This window comes from Hylobates moloch, unplaced genomic scaffold, assembly GCF_009828535.3.
Source record: "Hylobates moloch isolate HMO894 unplaced genomic scaffold, HMol_V3 SCAFFOLD_19, whole genome shotgun sequence".
NCBI classification, from domain to species: Eukaryota; Metazoa; Chordata; class Mammalia; order Primates; family Hylobatidae; genus Hylobates; species Hylobates moloch.
This window is the reverse complement of record NW_026652294.1, coordinates 74,858,419-74,868,743: the sequence shown is the minus strand read 5'-3', so window position 1 is coordinate 74,868,743 and position 10,325 is coordinate 74,858,419. Positions and strand designations below refer to the sequence as shown.

General features: G+C 40.8%; 1 protein-coding gene across 2 annotated transcripts in view; it reads right to left on the bottom strand.

The window, feature by feature from the left end:
• Positions 1 to 1,671: 1,671 nt before the first annotated feature.
• GLIS3 (GLIS family zinc finger 3) overlaps positions 1,672 to 10,325 on the bottom strand; it is a 492,055-nt gene continuing 483,401 nt past the window's right edge. For both annotated transcript variants that reach the window (XM_032138518.2, XM_058431727.1), the window contains exons 9-10: positions 4,522 to 4,704; positions 1,672 to 3,620 (exon numbers count right to left, since the gene is read on the bottom strand). In XM_032138518.2, coding sequence (XP_031994409.1) covers positions 3,484 to 3,620; positions 4,522 to 4,704 — 320 coding nt within the window. In that variant the 3' untranslated portion in view covers positions 1,672 to 3,483. The remainder of the gene's footprint in view (positions 3,621 to 4,521; positions 4,705 to 10,325) is intronic.

The following is a 10,325-nucleotide window of genomic DNA, read 5'->3' as shown; positions in this document are numbered from 1 at the left end:
GTCAGGGTTCTCAGATGAGGGAGGTGAATTTATCCTTGCTCAAAATTGGTTTTAGGGTGCTGCTGTGCTTGACGGCTGGTAATTTAGAAACAACTAAACAAAGCCAGCGCTCTGTTATCAGTGGTAACTCTGCTGTGATCTACTAAAGACCTTTTTTTTTTTTTCTATTTTATGATCGCTTATGTAATTTGAGGGAGACATGGGTAATGGGAGATACCCCACAGGACCAGTAAATATTTAAATAATATTTAACAGCTGATCAGAGGCTAAATTACAACTGACATTTTGATGTAGTTTCGTTAGGGAATTAAGACAATGCAGCCAATGAAATGTCTCTAGGCAGACTGATTTTTTTTTTAATGCAATAGGATAATTGTCTTTGCGCTGTGTGTTTTCTTTCTTTTTTTTTTTTTTGAGACAGAGTCTTGCTCTGTTGCCCAGGCTGGAGTGCAGTGGCGCAATCTTGGCTCACTGCAAGCTCCGCCTCCCGGGTTCACGCCATTCTCCTGCCTCAGCCTCCCGAGTAGCTGGGACTACAGGCGCCCGCCACCACGCCCGGCTAATTTTTTGTATTTTTAGTAGAGACGGGGTTTCACTGTGGTCTCGATCTCCTGACCTCGTGATCCGCCTCGGCCTCCCAGAGTGCTGGGATTACAAGCGTGAGCCACTGCGCCCGGCCACGCTGTGTGTTTTCACAAGCACTAGTTTTGTGTTTTGTTTCTGTTTTTAAGGGGAATGACAATCTCTGTTTGGATGCTTATGAAAATGGTTACATATCAAGACTTAAAAAGACCAGGACATGAAAGGGAATGATTTTTTTTAAGTTTCCACTTGTACTGCTGCAAACATAATGATGAAAGTATATATAAATCTTCTGCAGTGTGAAAGTAAGCAAGGGACAAATTTTAAGGTCAGGAAAGACTCTCGAATCTAAGCATAGTGTGTGTAGTCTGGAAGGCATCTGAACGTGTCCTATCCTGAGGTCGCAATCTCAAGCCTGCAGCTATCAGGAAAGACCCATGGTGCAGGAAGCAGGGCTGCACTGGGTCCTGCTGCCAGCATGCTCTCTGTGAGACAAAATGTCCCTGTGGGGTTCCACATTTATTTCCTGCTGAGGAAGGAGGGCTGCAGGGGCCTCTACTGCTTACACCCTCTTTAGAGTCCCTCTTGCCCCTGTGTAGTAAGAAAGGGGCAGGGGTACTGTGAGAGGCCACAGGAAGACTGGAGCCTGGTTCACAAGCAGCTCCTCTCAAAGAGGGAGGTGATGTCCATGGTTTCTAAAGTTGAGCTTCTGTTTTGTCCTCCTTCCCTCTTTCTACTTTAAATTACATAAAACCAAAAGGCACGGCTGACAATGTCAACTGCAATAACAACCTTGCCTTTTCATCTTTTTTCTCACTGTACAAATGAAATGTATTTTGAGTTCCTTGTAAAGGCTTCCATATTTAAGTATGAATAGATGGTTTCTCTGAAGATAGCAGAGTTTTTTTCTTTCCAGAGTATGACAGAGGACGCATGAGGGATGCTACTAGCTGTGAGCATGCATATGTTAGGCCACTTGCTTAGGCCAAGTGACATGACCCACAAAGTCTGCCAGAAGGGTGGTACTTTCCAAGCAGCCTTGGAGTTCACTTTTAAAGGAAGCCTGATGTGCATCTTTTGTAAAGCAGAGCAGGTTTTTGTAAAGTGGCTAACTCATCTCTTTTGCAGACTTTGACGTCTACATGAAAGCTTTTCTTAGAATACAGCCCACTACTCAGAGAAACTAGATTGACCAAGTGCACTGTGAAAACAAAACCCACACTTGGTTCTTCATTCACCTCATTCTACTGCAAGTGGGAATGAACTCTGGAATCAGGTAGAATACTTCCGATTGTGGGACTGTGGAGGGAGACTGGAAGGACCCGTTAGTATACAAATTGTCACAGAATCCCATCTAACATCAAGCTGTTTTAGTTGTCTTGTTGAAGATTGTAATGATCTTAGTTTGACAAATGGCATTGTTTCACTTTTGTTCAGAAAAACATTTTTAAAAAGTGAGAAAAAATACTTGAAATATGATAGTACCAGAATGTTAGAACTTACTGTGTCCTTGGGACTGGCCAATTTTTATAGCTGATGCCCTAGGACTTAGGATCTGTAATAGCTATGTAGAGGTGTCACAGAAAGTGACTTCCTATTTAGGCTTGATATTTTCGACCAAGTGCTATGTGAAAATTCCAGGCCTTCAAACTGGAACTTAGAAAAAGAATTGCCTCTTTCTTTAGACTTTTCGAGAACTGTCACTTCTACCTTCCCAAGATGATCAGACAGTGGCGGCTGGTGGGGATATCTGAACCACAGTCAGGAAGAGGGTAAGAGGGATGCACAAAGAGGGTGGAGAGAAGTATAGGGAAGAGACAGACAGAGGAGTGGATATCCTGAAAAACGTTGGTAAAATCTGAGCACTGGAAGTCAAGCATCATTAGGTTTGGTTTTCCAAGGGAAGCTGGCACACGACTCAGTCTGTCCCAGTTCTCACATCTGGCACTTCTCTGGGTGCAGCACCAGAGTGGAGGCAATGGGTAAACCAGTCAAACAACGTTTTTCTTTGAACAAAGTCTTTGAGGTGGAGTTACTAAACAGTCAACCCAGGAAGGTTCCAGCTACAGGACTGTTGGTGCGGGAGGTGCCCACTCCATTTCCCTCAGGTAGCCTTTGCTAACTGCAAAACTAACATGCCAGAGGTGGGGCCAGGCAGAACCACAGCTGTGCAAAATGTCTATAGCTGAGGTGATTACAATAATAATGATTTCCATCCAAAGAACAGACCTTTACATATTTTTTTTTTCATTTTAAAGTACATATAAATAACTAAGTCTTTAAAATGCAAAAACAAAGATAGGCTGCTGGCATATAAAACCTTATTTTTCTATTAAAGAAACACTGAGAAGCAACTGGTTAGCATGTGGCTAAGAGAAAAGGGAAACCCAGGGAGTTTCTAAGAGTTGAGACTGCACTATGCTTTGGACATGGATTTCCCTTGTTGTGCCTGGCTTTGCATCAGGAGCAGCAAGGGTGAGGATTAGGTGAGGCAGGTCACTATGCCTCTGGTAATTGAGGTCTTTTTCCCTGTTTGGAGTTTTCAGGCCGGGTCATCCCCAAACTACATTTTCACATGCACATCATTTCATTGGGGTCCTTTAAGGGTTGACAGCCAGGAAGTAACAGGTATCCAGTAGAGTGAGGCTCTAAATTCCCTTTGAAAAGACAGTCCTCCTGGTCACATAGTCCAGGAAACCCAGAGAGAAAAAGGAGCAACTGCAGTGATTCCTGCAGAGCTAGCTCTGCCATTCAGTCCTGCCTTCTGAAAGAACATCAGTGACTCTGCAGGTCCTGCTGATTGGGCTGACATCCTTCCTCATGCAGTCTGTGAGAGTATGAAAACAAAAGGTGGCAAGCAACATCAAGGTCCTGGGTGTGCAGGAGTGGCCAAGAGAGCTTTTAGCCTTCGGTGTAGACAGAGGAGAGCTGGCTGGGACAGCGGTCCACAGCACTGATCTGCAAGAAGGTAGCATCTTCAGCCCCGCTGCGGAGAGACTCCCCAAAGAGGCTCGAGGAACTTGAAGGTAAATCATACACTGGAAGAGAAAGAACACAGTAAGTCAGTAACTCCTGCCCCATGCCACACCCACTGGAAGTGCACTACAGTAATGCAGCTCACCAGGTGAGGACTGGGGGCTAAGGAGGCAACCATGCCAGCCTGGGCCCTATAGTGAGTCTCTGTTTCCAGCGACCTTAGTGAGGGAAGAGGCTGACTTGCAGGCAGCTGGCTAAAGTATGACCGCACAAAAGACAGGCTGAGAAGAAGTAAAAGAAAAGTGTTCTAGGGATGGCTGGGGGTGGCCTCAAAAAGGAGGTGGTGTTAAAGTTTGAGTCATAAAAGAGAATGGAATTCTCACAGATGAAGAAATATGGAAAGAACATTCCGGAAGGAGGAAACAAAGAGCAAAGACAGAGAGGGAGAGGCCTGTGGGGTCAAGGGTGCTGGCAAAGCTCAGGTGAAGAGCATGTAGGGAAAAATGTGTGTGGGCAGGTGTGGAGAGCTGGATCAGGCCTAACTTATGGGGGCTTTGAATGCCATGCTGGCGAGTCAAATTTATTCTCTAGGCAACTGGAAACTATTTAATATATTTAAGCAGAAAAGAGGCATATTTTATTCTTCATTTTGGGGAGGCAATGTTCGTGGTGGTATGGAGGGCAGAATGGTAAAGATGAGGAATCAGGTCAGGGAGACTTACTGGAAGGTTATGGCCATCGTCTGGGAGAGACATGATGGCTCCTGCACCAGGGTGGTGGAAGAAGAGGGGCTGAAGGAGGGCTGGAGAGGAAGGCAAAGATGAGAGACATTTCAGGGGTCATTCAACAGGATTTGATGGGGTCACGTGCTTGGTCAAGTCCAGCCCAGGTCGATCACAGGCAGCCCACCTGGTCTCTCCTGTCAGTTGACAGGATTTTTTGAGTCACAGACAACCAACACACCTGTAATGCCCGAGTGAGTCGAGAAGGCTCTGTGGAAAACATCAAAACCGGCCTGGCCCATGGATGTAGGGACCAGGCAGTCCTCAAAGGAAGGCACCACACTGCAGGAGCTGACAGGCGGCACAGTTCTCTGGGAATCAGGGTAATGTGGGGGGCAGAACGTCTGCAGCTGCCCATAAAATCCTGAAATGCAAGCATGGCATTGAGCTCCTTTGGGCACAAGTTCCACAGATCATTCCAACCCAGCCAGAAGCTCACTCAGCCTGGCTTCACATGACAAATACCTTTAACTCTTAAGGCCACCTGTAAAATCTTCCAAGCAAACATTTGGAATGCACTATTGGGCTGAAGCTCCTCTACCTTAGAGGGGTTTCCAAGCTTGTTAGTGTGTAACGTTTTTATCATGTGCTTTAGTATCTGAAGTGGGAAGGCTTCTTACCTTCCCTAGACTCTCTGAATAGTCCTGGACATTGAAGGCCTGACCTTCAGGGGAGGTTTCTACCCTAGACTCTCCTACCGGCATTTAAATGCATCTTCTTTAACTTCCTTTATCCTGTATTTTCTTCTGTTTTCACACTGATTAAAATCTTGCAGAATGCTCTTAAAAAGGCCCACTTAAAAATGCATCCATCTATCTGTCTTTCCAATAGAGAAATAACGCACATTTAGATCTTATTATCCTGGCTAGGTAGACAGTGTTCCATAGTCGAATGTACTTAACTATTTCTATGGTTGATCGTCACAGTAAATGGAAAAACTGGAAGTGAATAATGTTATGAAAATGGTAGAAAATAAAAATAAAACACAAATAAAACTCCAAAAGAGGAAAAATATGAGAAAAGAGTAGTATTTGAAAATAATCATCAACCTTTTGATAATTTTATTTCATCTATTCCTTTCATTTTTTTTCCATTCAATGTAGTTTTCCTTGGGGTCCTATGTGGTTCTTTTCTATGATCCTCCACTCCTTTCATGATGGCTTACTTTTTTCTTCTTTCTCCTTGCCTCATAATACATTTAAGTCAACAGATTATTTTCTTGCAGGATAATATGCTTTTGAAAATATAATAATGAAATCTTAGTTCCATATGTTATTGGAGGGAGAGTTGTGGCTCTGCTGTTAAGTCTCTACATTTCATTGTGTCTGTCTCCTCGATTGTAAAATGTGAATGTCGTTGTCTACTTCACTGGGCTATTGTGAAGATTAAGTGAGTCATTGGATAAGGAAGTCCATCTGTAACGTTTTAAAGTACTTTATAAATGCCAATTATTATTGATATCACTATTCTGGTTTTGATGGAAAAAAAGGGATTAATAGAGGAAGTACCCCAGGATTTCTTCCACAAACACTAAATAATGGAGAATGCAGAACAAACCCATTGCCTTTGGACCCTTATTCCTGTGTGCCTTCCTCTACTAGAACTGCCTCTTCTTGAGACTGGAAGGCTTCATCCCTTATTAAAGAAATGAACCACCTATCAAAAGAGAGGGGAGGTGCTATTTAAGTTTCTTCTTAGCTCTCTTTAAGTAAAACCAGGGTGAAGTGATAACATCCAACCTACTATGCTCTCAACCCTTCTCATTTCCCATTAGGACCCACAATGTAGCCTGTGTAACTGCTCAGATCACCCTTGCTGGGACGCTGGGAGGCCTATTCTATGGTTGTTATGAATATTGCCAAAGAATGTGTGCTTAACCGTCCATAAAGACACATACTGGCCCTCTAGGAGTCTATGATCCAAGATAGATCAAATGCAGATTTATGGACAGGGCACATTCATAGTAGAAAACAAAATGATAATATCCTTTATAAGCAGACTAGGGTGCACTTTATATAGAATCAACAGAAAAATCCACATAAGGTTTGGAAGAAGATTAAATGCTTGTTATTAGTATAGACTAGGAAAATACCTAAGGAAATTCCACGTCAAGCCAGAAGAAGAAAGAATGGAAAGCTATTGTCTCTTTTCCTTTTGATGCCCAAAGGGGTGGTTTCAATAGACAGGCAGGCAAAGGACCCAAACAGACCACTCATAAATACTCATATAATTGATCATCCAATATGAGCAAACTGTAAACTCTCAAGCCCACAAAGAAATACAAATCAAAACAATGATAAAATGTCACATTCTACCTATGACATTGGCAAAGATTTCTAAAAATCATTCTCAATGCTGAAGTGTGAATGAAGAAGGCATTTCTATGTAATGTTGTAGACACTGGAAGAGAGTACAAGCCTTTTGGAAAACGGTTTGACAACCTGAATCTAGAACCCTAAAAGTGTTCAGGCTACTGGATTAAGGAAATACACTTTGATAAAGTATCCTGAAAATATGTTCTGAAGAACATTAAGAAATTCTGCACAGGGACAGTGATTGCAGCACTAGTGATCAAAACAGAAAACTGAAGAACCAAAATGGCCAACCATAAGAGAATGTCTAAGCAAACAGTGGTACATTTATGTGATGGGAATTTTAAATAGGTGTTAAAACAGTATTTATAATAAGCTTTTAACAACATGGAAAGACCATTATAAGGTTCATGTTTCAAAAAGCAAGATACAAAATTGAATACAAAGCCTAGGATCAGTTGCATGGATGCCTATGTTACAGAATAAAGATGGCAAGTTACCATATCTATAGTTGTCTTTGGGTGTGTTTTTTTTGCCTGTATATTTTTTTTGAATTTTAGCAATAGTGAAGAGCAAGTACTCTGGATCCTGCGGTTCAAATCCTAGCTCAACTACTTACCAACTGTGTAGTCTTGGCAAATTACTTAGCTTCTTGGTGCCTCAGTTTTCCAATTTGTAAAATCAGGTTAATAACAGTAATTACATCATACTGAGTTATAAAGATTAAATGAGTTAATATTTACATATTATACAATTTTATAATTAGCATTTATATATAATTTAATAATATAAATTACATAGTATATATGTTTGCTAAATAAAAAACAAAATTATTTTATAATGACAATGTATTTCTTAAAAATAAAAGTTTATTGAGGGAAATAAAATTTCCAAAAAGAACAAGTAAGTTATTTAACAATAACCAATGTAAGAAAGGACAAGGCAGCAGGTATGTGGCACACCCCCTGTTCCTAGGTGGACTCTTCAACAGTTTTGGCCTTTTGAAGACCTGAGCTGTATACCTCTTCTTGCTGATGGCTCCTCAATCCTGCACTAACGGACACACAGACTAATTTCTTCATTTATCCTAATGGGGGCTCCAAACAGCAACATGTCTGAGTGGTTTGAGGGAACCTGGAATGTGGAGATGTATGGTTTCGGTAGTTCCTTGGACTGATCTTGACTTTGGTACCTGGAGGCCAGGCACAGGCAAATATGGCAGTATCGTCAGGAGGAAAACGTTAGCATAAACCGCCATGGTTGGTCTACTAGAATATAATCTCTCCTGAGCAAATAGACAATATTTGCTATCTATATCTTTATGCAAACTCTCCTCATATTTGTCACCCATAAATTTCCTGATAGCACTCCTCAGTGTAATATCAACCTTCCAAGAAAAGAAGATATTTTTTTTTACTAAACTCCCACAACTTCGCAAGTAGGGACATTAATCATTCAGGGACAATGATAGAGACTTTCACTGGCCTTTCGTGAAAACCAATTTATTCACCCTTTCCTATCTTCTCTCCTTTTTCTGAGAGGGAACAGAAGTGTCACGTGCTTCAGTCTATATTCAAATGTTGTGATATATGAGAGTATAGAAGGTTTGTGATGTGACAAAATACACCTGGAAAAGTGAAATATCAAATCCAACATTCTGGGCTTCATCTCCTAGTCTGGATGTGAGCGAGGAGGACAGAGTAGACTCTAATTCCTGCCTGTGGGTGTCTTGGCTGACACAGGAAACTGTCAAAACCAGAATGGCCCCACAAGCATGTTTTATCACTCTAACAGCCAACTCAAGAAAAGAAAATCCTCTTTATTAAATCTCTCCCTCCAAGTAGCCAGTTACTAGAGATGCCAAATACACTGGTGTGGATGGCTGTGGTCACTCAAAGAGTTTTCACATATTCTCTTCCCAGCGCTATTTTCACAAACCAAGAATTTTTTTAAAATTCTGTTAGGGTCTTGCCACACACACACAAACCCAGAGAAGGCCTAACTCATTTTCTAATGAATGGCTCCTGTATTCCAGCGGTTGGATTTCATGTAGCAAATTTGGAAAGAACACTACTTCTCGGACCCAAAGCAAAATAAGGCAAGATGTTAACACATTTTGTGGGCATAAAACCTGAGAGTGGTGGCAAGGTCAGCCAATCTGTCCATCAGTCAGATTGTGGCTATGTGACTGATTTGCAAGGAAAATGTAGATGTATTAAAAAATCTAATATACTTTCTATCTTGAAGGCCAGGAGCCTAAGATTATTTGTGTTGCTTTATTTAAACTTGGGGTGGATCATGTGTTTTTCTTTCTAGAATTTAATTAGAAATACTCTTGAAACAAAGTTGGCTAGACCTGGGAATTCAGATTGCTCTGAATTCAATATTGACTGATCAGTCAATAGTGGCTATCAAGTGCTGGTTAGGGTGCCATTGCTGAAACCAAAGAAATATAAGACAACATCTTTGTCTTTGAGGATTGATAATATAGCTGGAGTGAGAACACATGCATTTATAATAGCATAAGAACATACATATAAATATAAGTTGGCAATAAATGTTAGTTGTTGTTATACATTTAATTACAGAATCACCCCTCTACCTTAAAAGTTATTTTGCCTTCAAGAATGGAGGAGGGGAGGAACTTGCAGATAAATGTATTCTACCTAAACCGCAGTTCCCAAAGGTCAAGGAGAATCATTCCTCTTCCTCTCAGTTTTGGGAAGTTTTTTTCTCCCCTCCTAAAAACAAACTTGTTCTAATTATAAGAATATTTGAGGCTAATTATAAACTAGAAAATGCAGACTAGTATAAACAAAGAAGGCAAAAATTATTTTTTATTTCCACGATTCAGAAATGGCCAGCTATATACACACAAAACTGAAATGTTTTATATATTTATCTTCTGTTTTCGCCTCTAGTATCATGCATGAGTTTCTTCACATTCATTCATTCTTAGAAGGCTTTTTCTTTTTCTTTTAGTCACGGAGTCACTAGTGTCTCTGTGACGATAGGTTAAAGAGTTCACGTTCCCTTTTGCTAATGATGATAAAGCAGCCCCATGAAGCTTTGGATTTTCTTCCCAAACTAGAAAGGGAGTGGGGAAGGTTAGAGGAGAAAGGAATTACAAGAGTAAATATGATAATAGAAGGATACCCTCTAGGGCCATGCTATCCAAGAGAACTTTCCATGATGATGAAAATGCTCTTTGTGCGGTCCAATACAATAGCTACATGTGGTTATTACATCTTTGAAATGTGGCTAGTGTGACTGAAGAACTGACTTTTAAATTTTATTGAATTTTAATTAATTCAAATTTAAATAGCCACTCATGGCTACTGTACCTGACAGCACAGCTCTAGAGCAATCTGAATTCCCAGGTCTAGCCAACTTTGTTTCAAGAGTATTTCTCATTAAATTCTAGAAAGAAAAACACATGACCCACCCCAAGTTTAAATAAAGCAACATAAATAATCTTAGGCTCCTAGCCTTCAAGATAGAAAGTATATTAGATTTTTTAATACATCTATATTTTCCTTGCAAATTTGCCACTTCAATCTTTGTGGAAGGAACCAGAATATAAATACATTAATAAGTAAAGAATGGTCCCTCAACTCCCAACCCCTCAAGAAGCTGAGGAATGTTTTAAGCTAAACTGCCAGGGCACTCCAAC